Source organism: Sminthopsis crassicaudata, chromosome 2, assembly GCF_048593235.1.
Source record: "Sminthopsis crassicaudata isolate SCR6 chromosome 2, ASM4859323v1, whole genome shotgun sequence".
In the NCBI taxonomy this organism is placed as follows: domain Eukaryota; kingdom Metazoa; phylum Chordata; class Mammalia; order Dasyuromorphia; family Dasyuridae; genus Sminthopsis; species Sminthopsis crassicaudata.
This window is the reverse complement of record NC_133618.1, coordinates 320,840,934-320,859,562: the sequence shown is the minus strand read 5'-3', so window position 1 is coordinate 320,859,562 and position 18,629 is coordinate 320,840,934. Positions and strand designations below refer to the sequence as shown.

Sequence of the window (18,629 nt, the reverse complement as noted above, 5' to 3'; positions counted from 1 at the left end):
AAATCAATAGATTAAGGACATGTTTGAAGGACATCTAGAAGATATATTTAAGTTCCTTCGTATGAGTTCAGGAGTTGAAGAGAAGGAAAAAATTGTAAGCCAAGTCCTGAATTTACTGAGGAAGGGGAGTAAGCTACAGGTCTGTAAACAGCTATCAGAATTTTGATTGAGTAGTACATATGAATTGCATGAATGATAAAGGAAAAGAGGTTATTCATGATGTAGGGAAAAAGCTTCACCAAAGAGCCAAGGAGAATGAAAAGACAAGTAATAAAAAGAGTAGCCAGGAAGATTGTTATCAGGGAAAAGAATCAAGCTTCAGCGACTGCTAGAAGATGGAAGGAGAAAGAGAGGAAAAGATTTAAGATGAAGAGAATATTTTTGCCCATGGAATAAGTACTTCGGAGAGCACAGATGAAGAGGTAAATAGCATCTAGATGAGACTGGAATGGGAGGGTTCAGAGAGACAGATCATATGGTAGGAAATGAGGATTTGGTTTCGATGATGATCCACAGAGTTTCAGAATCACTGTAATGTATAGGTTATGACCAAGTGTATGTTTAATGCTGAGGGGAAGCTAGTATTCTTTTTCCCAGCAGCACAGTCCTCTTAGCTCTTCACAAGCAAGATACCTTATCCCTTGGATCCAATGTTTTGTTTTCTTTTTTTTTCTGACTGTTCCACAAGCTTAGAATACAGTTCTTCCTCATCTACTGGCTTCCCTTTCTGTAAAATTCCATCTATTATAGAAAGCCTTTCCCAAACCCTCTTATTTCTAGTGCCTTTACTCTTTTAATAATGTTCCATTTTTCCTATACATTGCTTGTTGTTTACTTTTTGTCTCATTTATTTACTTATTGTCTCCCCCATTATATTTCTAGCTCCTTGAGAGCAGGGATGACTTTTTGCTCCTTTTTGTATTTTCAATGCTAATCCTAATACCTGATGCTTAATAAATACTTATTAACTAACAAACTGGATGATACAAAGCCCTTTCAACATTAAAAAAAGCTATCAGTCTAGAAATGATAAAATTACCAAAACCAACAATGTCAGATACAGAAAACACAAGCAACAAAAAGTGAAGACTAAAACACAAATTTTTTTTTAAATTTAAAAATACACACACACACTCACACACACACACATACACACACATAGATAGATAGATAGATAGATAGATAGATAGATAGATAGATAGATAGACAGACAGACAGACAGACAGACAGACAGATATAAAAAAAAAACATATGTTAGAACCAGGAAGTTTTAAAGTTATTGAATAGATTTCCTTCTGCAGTTTAGAAAGCTAATCTAAAAAAAGGAGGAGTTAGACTTGTACAAATATTGCTCTTCATGTAATGGCTTAACTAAATTAAAGTCCTCAAGTCTCATTTCTGCAGAATTTTTTCAAAGAAGAATCAGCTTTAGAAAGGAGGCAATAATCATAAGTATTCTCCATTCCCAATTAGCAAATGCCATAAATACTAAGCATATAAACTAATCTTTCCCACTCAGATAAATATCTTAAGTAAATAGTCTTCTAGTCTAACATACTTGCTTTCAATCTGATTAGTGGTATTGCTGACCGCATCCCTCAGAATACCATTTTCCTGCTTCAAGTGGGTAATTTCTGCTTCCATTTGCTCACGAACTTTCTGAAACTAGAGATAAAAGATTTTTATTTAAATTGCTTATAAAGGAATGGAAAAACATAAAAACTACTTAACAGAAACTAATTATAACAAGAAAATGTCATCAAGAACCAAAAGTGAGAGCTTATTTCATGTATATCAGTGTCAAAAAAGAAAAGTTACATTGTCAAAGGTTTCAATACAGAATACAGTGAAGTTATTAAGACAGATTAAATAGATCCTGATGTACTCACCTCAATGTCATATTATACTACAGAAAAAAAAAGTCACCCTAATAGATCACATAAGCAGGTTTAATTGTATTATGCTTAAAAAGTACCATAGTTTGTGAATTAATATCATTATCTACCTAATGACATAGCAACTTGATAATTAAAGGAAAGACAAACCTAAATACTGGGAGAAATAAAAAACAAAACCATTACAACTGGGTACCATCAATATAGTCCTTTCAAACATAGGAAAATTTAACAAAAAGATCTAAATTGAATTTCAGGAGATTTAGGTATACTAGATCTCTGGTGACTACTAAAAGGAAAGTGAAAGAATTATAATTATTTTTAGCTATGCATGTCACCTTCACAAAAAAAAAACTCTCAAAAGCAAATGCACAAAACCAATCCCCATAAAATATTCCTGACTATAATGTAACTAAATATATAATCAGTGAAGAGCCTCTGCAGAGAATAATTTCATCCTTAAAATTTGGGTTAAAGACGAACTTAGATTGCAGAATGAAGTATATTTTTTGGTTTTTCTTTTCTTTTCCACCAAAGCACTGTTAAGCAGAAATTTGTTCTACATGACTTCATATTTGTAATGGGGTTTGCAGGTTTTTTGCCTTCCTAATGGATAGAAGGAAGGAAAGAATCTGGAACTGAAAGTAAAATTAAATAAATTTTTTTAAAGAATGTTAGTTTAAAAGAAAACCGTAGCAACAAAATATAATTTCAAGCAAAAAATAGAAATGGGGGCATTGGGGAAAGTAAGGAAGGTGGGAAAGGGAAAATGGAGTCAAAAATTTATCCTTCAAAGAATATAAACATGTAAAGTTTTGAGAAGAAACATGAAATTAAAATTCAAATGAATCTCTCCAACACTCCAAATTAAAATATTGTTCAAGTTAGCCAGTACAAAAACTAACTAGAATAAAAAAAAGGAAGCATCTAATAGTGAAGTGAATAGAGAAATGGACCGGAGTCAGGAAGACTAAAGTTCAAATCCAGTCTTAAAAATTAATTTCTTGAGGCAGCTAGGTGGGGCAGTGGATAGAGCACCAGCCCTGAAATCAGGAAGACCTGAGTTCAAATTTGACCTCAGACACTTAACATTTTGTAGCTGTGTGACTCCGAACAAGTCACTTAACCCCAATTGCCTCAGCAAAAAACAAAAACAAAAACTAACTACCTATGTGACCCTGGGAAGTTACCTCTGACTCAGTTTCTTCACAACTATGAAATGGAAATAGAAATAAAAACACCTCTGAGGACTATTATGAAGATCTAATGAGATATCTGTAATAAATATATCTGTACTGAAACCCTTCCCATAAGACTATGGAATAGTCCACACAAATATTAGATATTCCAAAAGAAGTTTAGGTTTAGTCCTATTTGAATTCAAGCAATGTAAATATACCTTCATTTGCATCTGTTGAGCTTCCTGATACCCAACATGTATTTTGTTCTGTAAAACATTAAGTTCCTTTTCTAGAGTACCAATCCGTTCTTTCATCCTTGTTATAACCATGCCACTTCTGTCCTTCTCTGTCATCATCTCCTAAAATTGTGAATCAAGAAAAGAAATGGAATTTTTTTCAACTAAAACTAAAAATATATATATATATTTTTTTTAATTTTCAATTTAAGTGAAGCAATCAAAACCTGAAATGTTAATACTAGCAGGAGTTTAGTCAACACAATGACTCTTATCTAAGTATATTATCACCTATTCTGCATTTAACTTTTACTGACTCATTTTTCAATTACATTCTGTAGCTCATGAGAAGGGTCAACCCTTCCTATATTCAGGACTAGTTACTAAGATCATTTTAAATCCAAATAATTATCTTCCCTATTTCTAGAATAAGAGACAAAAGTAGAGAACTGGCCTCAGAATCAGGTTTTACATACTGTCTCTGACCCATCATGTCTGGGTGACCTTAGGAAGGTCCCTGTACCATTACCGGAGTGAGAGACCTTTATTCTGCCATGGGCCATTTGAATATTTATAACATCCTTTACAGAACATACAAAATTATCAGTTTAAAGAACTCAAGCAGTGGGACAGGTTGTTGTAGCCTGCAGTTGCCTTGACAGGGCCACACCAAATGATTTCAGCAGTCTTATATGGCCACAGGCCAGATATTTTTCACCATGCTTTAGGGAGTTCTAGAAAACTAAGTTATAGAGAAGTCACTGTCCTACATTTTGTTCATTTGTAGCATTTTACTCATCTGGGAGCTTTTTATACCAAAGAAGTCAAAGGCTCACTCATTTTCCTTTCCTACCTGATAGTTAACCCAATATTATCTCAAACATATTTTTCCTAAATACAAAATTACATAGGGACTAAAAGCATTTTGTTTAAAATTTTGTATATGCATATAAATATAAATGAAATATGAATATCCAAGAATACTAGTTTCATTTACTCAATATCTACAATGAACATTATTTCAACAAAAACAATCCTTTAGGAAAAAAAAAAAAAAAAGCATGTGATAGTGTGTGTGTGTGTGTGTGTGTGTGTGTGTGTGTGGGAGGGTGTTTCTACATAGTTAAATCTTTTTTGATAATCAAACTAAACTTATTTTTTGACTCAAGTTACAGGACCAGATGGTTCACTGAACAACAAATATAGTTCGATTCATCCTCCATCAAATCTCAAAAAGAAAGGAAAATTTATATATTTCTCTAAAATTCTTTCCCAAGGCACAAATTAATAAACAAGGGCAGTATGGGTTAGTTTAGTTTCATTTTAAAACATAGCTTTTAGGGGGCAGCTAGGTGGCGCAGTGGATAGAGCACCAGCCTTGAATTCAGGAAGACCCAAGTTCAAATCTGGTCTCAGACACTTAACACTTCCTAGCTGTGTGACCCTGGGCAAGTCACTTAACCCCAGCCTCAGGAAAAAAGAAAAAGAAAAAAATAAATAAAACATATATTTTATATTCTCAATGCTTTAATCTAAATCTTCCTAATTTGCTTCATTTAAATTGAACTTCATTATCAGGGCAATCCCAAAGTACTGATCCCAAGGAAAAGAGAAAGGATGTTAAGTTCTCTTAAGGTAAGAAACTTTCCTCCTCCATTTTTGAGAGGGGGTAGGACAAGCAGAGATGGAAGATTACAGGAATAAAGCATCAAAAAAGAATATCAGATTTGGTTGGTCTATTAAGTATTTTTGTAAACTGCTTGTATTCCTTCTTTTCCATTCTTTTGTCGTAAAGAATAAGTTCTCAGAAAAGAGGAAGAAAACATTCAGAAAAATTAAGATGATGTAAAAATTTTTTTAAAAAAATCAAAAAAATTAAATAAGTGTACACATTGACCTTCAATTACTATAATAAGATGTTTGACCAAAAAAACCCTGAAATCTTTTTTCTGTTATTTCTTAATTTTAGGAGCTAAGATTAAAAAAGAAAAGCTAAAAACATGCTGATGTTTCTCTATAAAGAACCTAATATGAACAAATGAATATTCTATTATTTCATTTTAAAAAATTACAATCCAAATTCCATTAAGATAAATACCACTGATATGTCTATATTCTTTTGTTGTATTAAAAGAAAATTTATATATAGATATTAATTTTATTTAAATAAAAAATGTTGGGGCAGCTAGGTGGTGCAGTAGATAGAGCACCAGCCCTGAAATCAAGAGGACCAGAGTTCAAATCTGAATCTGGTCTCAGGCAATAGCACTTCCTAGCTGTGTAACTCTGGGCAAGTCACTTAACCCCAATTGCCTCAGCAAAAAAAAAAAAAAAAAAATCAGAGAACACCATGAAACCCAAGCAAAACCAAAAATATACTAACAATATCATTAACTCAGTATATATAAATGTCATTAAACACAAAGAAAACTAAATATTTATAAAAGAAAATGTTCCCTTTGTTTTGTAAAATTCTTATTTAACAAAATAAAACTTAGAATCACTGCCTATTTCTTAGAGAATGGTTTCTTTATTACCCATTTTGACTCCCTCTTGAAATCATTAAGGTACTTACAAAAGAATTACTTTACCTGAGCTAACTGCTTGCACTGATCCTTTGCAATAACAGCATCTTCTTTTACAACAGCAAGTAGTTTCTCTTTTTCTTGAAGTTGGTGTAAAACTGCAGCTACTTCACTTTTACTAGACTATAATGAAAGAAGTCAAGGCAGATCCAATAATCATAATTTGTTAAAGAATCCCCTCAAACAATTATACCCACTATCAGAAGACTAGTGAAAGGTCCCTTGTAATTATCTCAGAAGTTTTAAACTGATACAAAAGGAGCACATGGTTCAGAAATTAATCTCCATAATCAAGTGGATGACATCTAATCCTAAAGGATAACCAAACCAAGACACATTGTATAATCAATGATTTATAACACCAAAAAACTTTGAAAGCTGTATTTAAACAAAAAAGTGCCTAGATCCTCCTTCTTAAAAAAGGGAATGTTTACCAAGTAAGGACCAGGGTCCTTTATCAACAGCATTAAGAAATCAATTCAACTAGCATCAATCAGTATTCCCCACTAAAAGTCAAAAGGCTAAATAGAAAAGCAAGAGGGAAACAAAACTTATTACCAAAAAAAGAATGATATTAACACATTTTATTTCTAATACTTAATATGATGATGTGGCTTTACTCCTTACCAGGACCTCTACTTGTTCAAGTCATCCCATTCCTTTCTATCCCCTACAATGGACCCCTCTGTCATCTCCATTCTATCACTTATTTTCAATATCTCCTTGTTTATTGGCTCTCTCTACTACCTACAAACATGATCAAGTCTATTGTATCCTAAAAAAAGCCCTCACTTAATCTTTCCATTCTCACTATCATCCTCTATTTCTGCTCTTTGTAGGTAAACTTCTTGAAAAGGACATCCACAATTATTATTATGGATGTAGAAGCTTTGACTTTGTTATGAGTTTTGAGTTTTGACCTTCCTGGTCACCATAGTAACTTTGTACTACCTCTCTTCTCACTTCCTTCTTAGGACCATACAATCCAGCTTCCAACTTTACCATTCCAGTGAAACTGCTTTGTCCAAACTTATTAATCACTTATTAGTTACCAAATCCAATTGCTTTTTTTTTTACTCAATTCTTATTCTCCTTGACTTATCTGGTGCCTTTAATGGATATGCTCATCTCTCTAGGTTTAAAGCACACTACTCCTCTCTGGATTCTTCTTCTACCTGACTCGTCCTTCTGTCTCCTCATCCAGATCATACCCTCTAAGTGTAGGCAACCTTCAGTGTTCTGTCCTAGCATCTCTTCTTTCTTCCCTCTAAATTATTTCTCTTGATGATCCCAGCTGCTCCCAAAGTTTAATTGTTCATCACTCACTTCTCTCATGTCTGTCTCTTAGAAATCCTATTTGGGGTTTTCTTGGCAGGTATTAGAATAATTTACCATTTCCTTTCTCAAGCCGATTTTACTTAATTTTTTATTTAATATTTTTATTTTTCCTAGTTTATTTAAAACATTTTTAAAAATTTGTTTTTAAAACTTTTGAGTTCTAGATTCTCTTTCTTATCCGTGCCCTCAGACCCCATTAAGAAAGTATATGTGAAATTATGCAAAACATTTCCATAAGTCATATTGTGAAAGAAAGCAGAGCTCCCTCATTTAAAAAAAAAAAAAAAAAAAAAAAAAAAAAAAGGCTAGGGGAGAAGGAGATAAGACAATTCTGATGAGTAAGGGTCATTCACTCTCCCACTCTTCCCCTCTTCTATAAAAGTTTTTTCTTGCTTCTTTTCATGGCAGACAATTTACACCACAATTTACACCATTCCACCTCCTCTTCCTTTCCTTTTCCCCAGAACATTCCTCTCTCACCTCTAATTTCATTTTTTTAAAGAAGGTATCACTTCATTTTCAACTCACACACTTGTGTCCTCTGCCTACATATACTCTTTCTAATTGCCATAAAAATGAGAAGGTTCTTATGAGTTATAAGTATCATCCTCCCATGTAAGAATTTAAACAGATAACCGTTTTAAAAGCCCCTTATTATATTTGATTACCTCTTTATACTATTCCTGATCTCTGTAATATGAAAATCAAATTTTCTATTTAGCGCTGCTCCTTTCATTACAAATGCTTGAAAATCCTCTAATTCACTGAATTTCCCTTTTCTTCCGAAGGATTATAATTTTGTTGGGTAGGTGATTCTTGGTTGCAATCCATGCTCCATTGCTCACCAGAATATCATATTCCAAGCCCTCCAGTCCAAAAATATAGAAGCTGCTAAATCTTGTGTTATCCTGACTATGGCTCCACTATACCTGAATTGGATGAACTGGATGCTTGCAACATTTTCTCCTTAACCTGGAAATTCTAAAATTTGGCTATAATATTCCTGGAAGTTTTCATTTTGGGTTATCTTTTAGGAGGTGATCAGTGGATTTTTTTTCAATTTCTGTTTTATCTTCCAGCTCTAGAATATAAGCACAGTTTTCCTTGATAATTTCTTGAAAGATGATGTCCAGGCTCTTTTTTTGATCAGGACTTTCAAGTAAACCAATGATTTTTAAATTATCTCTCCTGGATCTATTTTCCAGTTTTTTTTCCAATGAGACAGTTCATATTTTTCACCATTTTTTTTTTGTTTTGCTTTATTGTATTTTGATTTCTCATAAACTCATTAGCTTCCATTTGCTCAATTCTAATTTTTAAGGAATTATTTTCCTCAGTGATTTTCTGTGCCACCTTTCCCATTTGGCCAATTTTGTTTGTTAAGTTATTCTTCTCATTAGCTTTTTGTATTTCCTTTTGTACCACTCAATTCTCTTGCTAATTTTTTTTTCTATATCTCTTACTTGATTTTCAAAATCCTTTTGAGCTCTTCCATGGCCTGAGACCAATTCTTATTTTTCTTGGAGGCTATGGATGTAGGAGCTTTGACTTTGTTATGAGTTTTGAGTTTTGAGTTTTGACCTTCCTGGTCACCATAGTAACTTTGTATGGTCAGAAACTTTTTTTTGGTCATCTACTCATTTTCCTAATCTATTACTCTGATTTTAATTCTTTGTTAAAGTAGAGCTCTGTTTCCAGGGTGGAGGGTGTCCTATCCCAAGCTTCAGAGGTTCTGTGCAGCTGTTTTCAAAGATCCTTTTAAGGATCTGACCACAAACACTCTTTTCTGGCCTGGACATGTTAGGAATATTCCCATCCCCCCTGTAGCTTTAAGATCTAGTGTGCTAAGTCTACAGAATCCTTCTCCAGTACAATAAAGACCTCCTGGTGAGATGTGGCTTCTAGATGCCACAGCCACCACTGCCCATGCCTACTGTTGGTTTGCTGATTTCCCAAAGCCCTCTCCCCCTACTAACAAATCACTCCTGCAGACCTTTCAAGTTATTGGTGTCTTTGGGGTAAAATGTTTAGAGGGCACCAGTACTGCCACAGAGATCCTAGACCTCTTTCTGTTTTGTGTGCTGGAGCCAAGGCTAGGACTGAGACAACACTGACATAGCCTACCCCAGAACTGCACACTGGACTCCTACCCAGATGCCAAAGACCTTTCCTGCTGACATTCTAAGTTATCTTTGGCTGGAAAATGTTCTACTCCATCTTTTTTGAATGTTCTAGTTCTCTAAAATTTGTTTAGAGTCATTATTTAAAGGAATTTGGAGTAGTTTGGGGGAGAGGTCAGCAAGTTTCTGCCTTTACTTCACCATCTTGGCTTTGCCTCTCCTCTAGATCATTTTACAGATGAAGAAACTGATGCAAACAGGGTTAAATGACTTACCCAGGATCACACAACAGTTAAGTGTTTAAGACCAGATTTTAACTCAGGAATATGAGTCTTCCTGACTCCAGGCCTGGCACTCTATCCACTGCACCACCTAACTATTAAGATTTAATTACCTTCTCTTTGCTGATGATTCCCAAATCTATATATCCTGTCCCAATCTCTCTATTGTTCTCTAATCTTACATCTCCAACTGCCTTTCAGACAGTTTGAACTGCAAGTCCAAACTCACTAGGTTCAAAACATCAACCCCCAATCCTTCAGGCTTATAATCTGAAAGTCATTCTTGACTTCACACTATCTCTCATCTCTCATAATCAAACCATTATCAAGGTCTGCTAATATCACTTTTGTAATAGCCCTCAAATATGCCCCCTTCTCTCCACTGACACTACCACCAGGACCTTATCATCTCGTACCTGGATTATTATAATAACCTATTAGTAGATCAGTCTGTTTCAAGTCTCTCTCCACTTTAATTCATCCTCCCTGCAGCCACTCAAGCAATTTTCCTAAAATGTAGGTTCAGACCACTATACATACTCCCTATTAGTGGCTCCTATAGCCTACCAGAAAAAAATATATAAAATACTCTATTTGGCATTCAAAGTGCTTCATAATCTAGTGTTCTCCTGCTTTTCCTTTGTTCTTACATCTTATTCATTGACACTTAAGTCTTGGATCTGGTGACATTGATCTCTTTGATATTCCACAAATAAGTCTCTGCATTCTGGACATTTTCTTTGATTATCCCCCAACCCTGGAAAGTTCTCTACTTTCTGCTTCCCAGGATATCTTTAAGTCATAATTACACTCTTACCTTCTTCAAAAAAATCACTTGAGAGAGGATGAAATGGAATGGGGAGAGACTTGAAACAGGCAGATCTACATAGGTCACTGAATCAGCATTTTTAAGAATGACATGATATTTAAAAAGATGAAATTAGAAACAGTAGCTGGACCTAACTAAATAGGGTATGTAACAAAGCAAAACCATGTTGGGGACAGTTTCAAAAATATATGTAATTCAAAAGTGCATGCAATTCACTGTTAAGAGAACTATTCTAAAAGAAGGGGAAAAATTATTGATGGTATCCTTGCCACTCCATTCCCTTTCCTCTTCCCCGACAGAAAAAGTTAACTGAGAAGATTTCAAAATTAGCAACACATACATCTAGTTTCTCATTTCTATAAAAACATTTGAGCATGGTGTATGCAGTCCGGGGTTTGGGCACTATTCTCTACAACAAATTACACCTTAAGAGTCACACAGATGATGAGATATTGAGAATATAAAATCCTATTGATTACCAAAAACAATTGAGTCATTGCAGCAAAAATCTAATCAAAATCTAGGAACTTAGGTCAAGTATTCACTTGTCCATGTCAAAAATTATATAAGTTACAATTGTAGTTGAGATAATTTTGTTCAACAGTGTTTTGAATAGCAACATAAAGCATGATATAAAGCAAGTAAACACATGCTTGTAGAAGTCCAAAGAACTTCTATCATAGGTGCTTTTTATCTGCCAAGGTAAAAGGCAGGCCAGAGTAAGCCTTCACATTACTTCCCAGCCATCATAAACAAACCAAAGCACTGTGAGCATATACCATCTCCCCCATTTAGTTCCTTTTTATGTGTTGACTTCTCCCATCAGAATGTAGAACACAGACTACATGGCTTTCTAATATTTGTATCCTTAATGCTTAGCACAATGCCTAGCTCACAGTAAGAACATAAGTGCTTTACTCTTTAATCATATAGAGTATATGGCGCAAAAAGTTCCCAAAAAAAGAAAAGTAAATGATACCAAACTGTGAAGAATCTTAAATGTAAGACTAAGCAGTCTGGACTTATTTTTTTCTGGCAATAACTTCTTATCTGAATATATTCTGAATGTCTATTAATTACTAGTCACAAATGGACAGCCCTATATAGCTAGAAATACTGACGATTTTGCTCTTAACTAATCTGTATCTGGGCAGCTACATGACACTTCTGGAATCAGGAATAATATTCATCTTTCTTAATTGGGATCAGGAAAGAATCAGACACAACAGAAATGACTCAACAACAATAACTATATTATCTACATCTATTAATCTTTAAATACCTATATCTTTATTTAAATGAGTCTTTAAGTATAACATTAAGTATAGTTCTTAACTGCTGCTCACCTATATCTACAATTCTCACCATTTTCACTCTCAATGAATACATACCCAAACACATGCTTACCTTCTTTAAAGCATCTTGTATAGTACCAGACTTCTCCTTTAGCAAGTCTACAACACAAAGAGCTTCCGTTTCAGAGAATATCATAGTCTTCAGGGAGAGAAGAAAATCCTTAAATTTTACCTCTGCATTTTCTAAAATGAAGAAAAATAGTATGTCACAAAACATTCAAAAAGACCAAAATTATACAGGGAAAAATATATAAAATATTAATGAATTTGGGGACCATTAAAAAACTGCTACTTAAATGTTATCTTTAACATTCTATTGAAAATAAATTTCTCAAAGTTGGATAAGAATACATACAATTATTTAAGGATCTAGTATTAATTTCTTTTATGACAAAAATCAAAGACAACATAACATAAATAATTATAAAAAGACAAACATTTATAGACATTTACACTTACAAATGGTCCCTGCAACTCATCATTTACTTGACACCTCATCTTTCTGCAATTAGAAGCCTACCCCAGATCCCAAAGAATCCCTTCCCCCATTCATCTGCCTTCACTCAAACCTAGACTCAAGACTTAGGATCCACAATCTATTAGTACAATAGTTCTTAACTGAAGTAGAACTATACTCATAAACTATACATAAACTTGAATGCATAATCTTTCTCAGTTCTTCCTCTACATAATCAGTTTGGACCAATGGCTTCTAAGACTCCTTTTCTAGCCCTAACATGACATAAGATCCTATGACATCATTGTTAGTCTTTATTCTAATCTAATACACTATAACAAGTTGTTCAGATATTTTTAAGGAAACTAGAATTATTCTGTTAATATTTTTATTACCTTTATCAGTTTCATTTTTCAGTTTTTTAGCTCCTGTTTTTTGATTCCCTTCTGCTTGTTCACTTTTAACAAGATCAATTAATTCTCTCTTATCTGCTGCAGGATTTGGGTCAGAGTTATCCATCAGAGAAGTATAAGAACTTGAGTGACTTGGAGGTTCATCCACCACTGCTGTTTTGTAAATTCAACAAATCATTGTTCTTTAGAAGAAATTAAAAATTGGAGTAAAGCATACACATATATGTATATATATATCAAAATTTTATATTTCTAGGTGATATTGTTTCCACTACAAGGGAGGGAAGGGCAAATTTTTTTTTAATATTTCATATCATATAAATTCACATTATCAATACAAGATTAGTATCAAGATTTAAAAGATTATTTTACCATTATCTGTTTTTTGTTTCTTTGATGAATTTTTCTTTTTTCCTGATGCACTCTCTTTAGTCTCCTGGTGAAGGGGTAATGGTTCTTGTTTTTTGGTAGGTGACAAAACCACTTCAGTCTTTTTATCCTGGTCATCTAAAAAAGATAATCGTTAATGTATTACATGAAACAGTAAAGATGCAACACATGTAAGCTGAGTCAGTCCACAGTTAATTCTATATACTAAACTTTTTTCAATATTTTATGTCACCTGTATTCATATGCCTTTAAGGAGCACAGCAGTTTTCAATAACATATGCTAGTGTCCTATAAAAATCATCCTGGTATCAGACATAGACTCAATTTTTGAATCTCTGACACTTACCAGTTGGGTACACTATGGGTAAATTACAGCCAAAGACTTAGTTTCTATATTTATAAAGGTTTGCAATGATACTATTTGTCCTTTTAATCTAAGAGGTAAAAAAAGTGCTATATAAATCTTCTAGGTCCTACATAAATGTGAATTATCATCTTATATTTGTATTTTAAGAACAGAACAAAATTCAAAACCTATTCAGATGCCAAAAAATAGTTCTAAGACACCAGGAAAGATATACTTTAACAAGAGGAATTATACTCAGTAAATAAAGACGGTAAATAATACTATTAATGAGTTAGGTCAGAATCATTTGTGTATTAAAAAAGACACCTTGAATGCACATAATTTCTTTATGACAAATAAAATTGTTTTTACATATTATTACCATTTTCTAAAAGAGTACTTAACATTTTCATTTACAGAAATAATATAATATACTAAAAAGAATGCTGGACTCGTTGCATAGTTGTGTTGTAATCTTAGTTCTGTGGCTTACTATCTTGGAAAAATCATAATTTATAATATCACCAATTTTTTCTTCTATAAAACAGGATGATAATATACTACCAACCTCACATGGGTCATGTGAGGTTCAAATAAAGATAAAGAAGATGACAGAATCATTCCTTCTTACTCTCCCCTTTGGTCTTAATAAAAGTTATTCCTAGTTCTATTTAATGCTAATCCTTCCTTTTTCCTTCATCTCTCTACCTTCATTCTATTCATTAATTATTGCTTCTTTCAGGACCCAGTTCAGTAATTATCTCCTCTCTGATGTCCACTGCAACTATATAATCAAATAATTTAAAATACTGAGTAAAATGTATTAAATTAAGATACCAGATTTTCTTCTTAGGCTATCAACAAGAATATATCACACCAAATTCTGCACTGTGCTATTAAGCATAATATTCAATCTACAAGATGAACATGTATTTAAGATCAAGTACATAACTTGTTTAGAAAGATAACCATTCTGAAAATGTAGTGTCAAAAAGAACTTGAAACTGAGGGAATATCCATCAAGTGAGGAATGGCTGAACAAATTGTGATATATAATATGGAAAACTACTGTGCAGTAAGAAATGATGAAGGGAATGGTTTCAGAAAAACTTGTGAAAACTTATAGGATCTAATGTAAAGTAAAATGAACACAACCATGAGAATACAGTATCCAATGACAGCAATGCTGTAAGAACAATCAACTGTCAAAAACTTAACTTCTCTGATCAATACAATAACTGAAACCATTCCAAAGAATGTATACAACAGAGCTATTATATTCAAGCCTGTTAAATCTTAACAGTTAATCTTGTATAACTGTTATGGATCATTGTTTAAATACAGTAAAGGGTAGTTTTCTTCAGAGATTTAAAGGAGGTTCCTATTGTCCTTTTGTTCAATGTATGTCCTGTGCTCAATATTCTTTACCAAAAAAAAAAAAATCATAACTATTATAGTCTGCAATAACTTTACATTTTTGAGTCAGTTCTGTAACTTCTTTCAAAAAAAGCACTGAACTTTCATAACTGTTCAACCAAGTTAAACTTGGATATTAGCTAAAATTAAACCAGGTTATACTGAAAATAAGAGAATTATTGAGGATATCTGATACCTTTATCTGAGTGGATGTGATGCACACTGAATAGAACAAACTATTTAGACCAGTTACTGCCAAGGGTCATTTGGATATTTATAACATCATTAGCGGGCCATACAAAATTATCAACTTAAAAATTAGCCTATTACATTTTGTATTTGGTCAATAGTATCCATGTTCTTTGGTGACCTATTTTAGTTATGGAATTACAACATATAATCCAAATTCTATGAAGAGATGATTAGCAATGTATGCTTGTGTTTCTTTTAATTTTTTATAAAAACATCTTTAAAGAGGAAAAAAAAATCTGATTTTTCTAAGGTTGATTTTTATCTACCCATAGATTTTATCCAAAATAACTTTGTGAAAAATAACAAAAAACACTTCTATTTCCATTAGTACAAAGATTTCATGTGAACTTCCAATCAGGCTACCACACGTTGGTGTCAGATCTAATAAACGCCTGAGGGATCAAAGATCCCTAATAATCAGAATTCTAAATCCATTCAAAGAATGTGGCTTTCCTTCTGTATACAGAAATCAAAGACAGTTTTTAGCAAACCATAAAGATAGTGCAGCCCCAGGAGGGTTGGCCTTAAAGGCAGCATTGTACAATAAAAAATAAATTAGATTTTTTTTTTTTTTTAAGTCAAAGAACCAAAGTGTGAATCTTCCCCCCCCCCCCCCCCACTTTGAGGCTGGGTTTAAGTGACTTGCCCAGGGTCACACAGCTAGGAAGTGTTAAGTGTCTGAGACCATATTTGAATTCAAGGCCGGTGCGCCACCTAGCTGCCCCCAAAGTGTGAATCTGACTGAATTTTCTATGTGACTTTGAGCACAAAATTATTTAATCTCTGTCTCCTCACCTACAAAATGAGAGGACTAGGCCAGATGATTTTCAAAGTCCCTTCCAATTCTCAATCTATGATTCTATGATTTATGTATTTAAGGAAGGGCCTAAGTAATTAAGTCAAATTTTCTGGAGGCTTATAAACTGGTTCTTAAGGTCCAAAAATATTTTGCCCAATGGCATCATTACTAATATGCAAATTAATAAGCAAAAGCAGAATGTCAGTGTGACTACTTTGAGAAACAACATTCATTAAAGTGATAAAATGTTGGTCATAGTTTATACTTTTTAATTGGTGTCATTAACAATAAACGGCTATTACTTAAAAGGAAATTAGACTTGGATTTTATTTTTATTTTTTTTAGGCCTCAAGTTTCTAAGTTGCAAAGAGTCAACTTCAGGCATGACATAAGGGAAAAATCAAAGCTATCTCAAAGTAGAAAAGGCTACATTAGTAAGTAGTAGATTTTCCCATCCTCACTAGAAGTACCCAAACATAGGCTAGAAGTCTGCTTGCTTATTAGTATGTTATAGAGGGAATTCTTTTTCAAATTAAAGAAAATAGCCATTGAGATTTCATCCAATTCTGAAATTTCTGTGACCTCACATTACATGATTAAGCTTTGTGACAGCAATTCCCTAACTATAAATGCACAACTACCTATCTGTAACATCTTCAAAGATTAATTGGAAGTAGTTCATGAAAATATAGCCACTAAACCACTTACAGTAGATAAATGTATTACTCTAACAATCCACATGCTTCACTACCTAAAGAGAATTCTTTTTTGTTGTCTACTATTTCTAATATATAGTTAAAGACTTAACAACACAGCACAGTGATCATCACTTTGATAATTAGCAATCATCTTTAAGAAAAAAGATTACACAAATCAAAAAAAACTCATCTAAGCAAGACAACATCTAAAGACAAAATTTTCTAAGTTTATCTATTTTTTTTTTAACTTTGGAGAACAAAATCTTAACTACTGATAACTGAACAGTTAAAAATATTCAGTTGCTTTTACTTACATTTTACTTACAATAGTCAATTCTGTATTACAAATTTACTTTGTTTCAATAATCTAAAAATATTTGCACACAAAAGAGATTTTATAAACCCCTAATTTTATATTGTCTCAGAAACCAAGGTAAAGGGAAGTAAAAACTACAAAGTAAAAATATTTCCCCTTCATTTTATCAAGTTCAGCTGAACAATTAGTATCTAATATATTTTGAGCCCTCAAGTGTTAAGCATAAAAACTAAATAAAGTTCTAAAATTTGTTGTTATACCATAAATATAACCATATTATGTCATTAAAATTATATGGATCACAATACCGATTCCATTTTTAGGCTTTTTTTGCCCTGGTTTCTTCTTTGAACTTGAAGCTTCAGAGGGTGGTGTGGGCTGTTTAGTAATTGGAATTGGTTCGACTTTTTTGCCTGGGCTCTTTGATCCATCATTTTCTTTGGCGACCTGTTCCTCCTGCACAGACTTGTGTTTCTTTTCTTTTTTCTTCCGCTCTCTAACACCACTTGAAGCTTCAACAACATTCAATTGAACAGGTGCTACTTGCTCATCCTCTATAGCATCAGTTACTTTAAAGTCCCGGGAAACATTCTCAGAATCAGATTCGTGAAGATTCCCATTCTGAGTTTCTTTCTTTTTGTTCTTTTTCTTTTCTGCCTTCTTTTTATCAGTCTTTGTGGGCAGAAGTTTTTGTTCTCTTTTCTGTTTTGCAAGAACTTCATCATATAATGTTTCTTTCATGAAAAGCCAGAAGAAGAGGAAAATTGCTGTAATAACTACCGAAGGAATAAGAATGATAAAATACGTTGACTCGTAAAACTCCATGGTGCTTCGTAATGTCCTATAAAACCTATGTACAAAAGAAAAAATATTTCATGAATGTCACAAGAATTTTTAAAATACACACTTTCAATTGGTATTTGTTACAACAAATACAAATCTAAGAAACTAAAAGTTATTTAAGTCACATATACTTGACTATGAGAGATATCTATATATAAAATCACATATATAACTGATTGATGACAATTTGCAAACTATATTTAAAGTTTATGAAATAAGTTGTGCATGTGGTACCTAACTAGGAAAACAAATTAACTAGGAAAAAAAATAAAACTTGGAAACAAATTCATAGGCAGTTTTCTAGTGTTTAATAACCTCAAGACAACAGACAATGACAATAGAAAAATTCTATTTTTCAATATTATTTTTTCCTTATAAATGTATAAATATCTCAATTGACATATTATTTTTATAACAAAGTAATGCTGAAAAGCATAACAGATAGTGAGATGGCTTTCAACTGAAGAAAAACTAGGTTCACATTATGCTTTTGTTTCTGACATATATTAAATTGTGACCATGAATAACTGACTTAACACCTCAGGGTCCCAGCCGACATTTCAAAGTTCTAAGTTAAGGATGAATGGATAAGATACACTGCTGAAGAAAGCTTCTACAAGATTTATTCATACAGATGCCTCATGATTCACAATGCCTCATTAGGGACAGATCTGATACAGCATTATGCAAGTGAAAAAAACTCAAAAACCCTGATAACATTTCACCTAATAGGTGAATAATGCATTCAATGTTTAAATGAATCTGTGCTACCACTAAGATGAATGTTCCCCTATCACGGTACAGTTTTCATGCCATCCATGCCTACTGTTCCTATGAAATTCTTATCCATGTCTTCCTATAATTCCTCCATGGGTGGTC

At 33.0% G+C, this 18,629-nt stretch overlaps 1 protein-coding gene across 6 annotated transcripts in view; it reads right to left on the bottom strand.

Annotated features, from left to right (window-relative positions):
• The window catches only part of KTN1 (kinectin 1), a 136,168-nt gene that overhangs the window by 74,998 nt on the left and 42,541 nt on the right, over nt 1–18,629 (bottom strand). For all 6 annotated transcript variants that reach the window (XR_012486485.1, XM_074290202.1, XM_074290204.1 and 3 more), the window contains exons 2-8: nt 17,216–17,757; nt 13,063–13,197; nt 12,673–12,843; nt 11,873–12,003; nt 5,904–6,020; nt 3,295–3,435; nt 1,559–1,665 (exon numbers count right to left, since the gene is read on the bottom strand). Coding sequence is in view for 5 of the 6 variants with exons in the window: in XM_074290202.1 (XP_074146303.1) it covers nt 1,559–1,665; nt 3,295–3,435; nt 5,904–6,020; nt 11,873–12,003; nt 12,673–12,843; nt 13,063–13,197; nt 17,216–17,732 (1,319 nt within the window). In the remaining variant the exon portion in view is untranslated. The remainder of the gene's footprint in view (nt 1–1,558; nt 1,666–3,294; nt 3,436–5,903; nt 6,021–11,872; nt 12,004–12,672; nt 12,844–13,062; nt 13,198–17,215; nt 17,758–18,629) is intronic.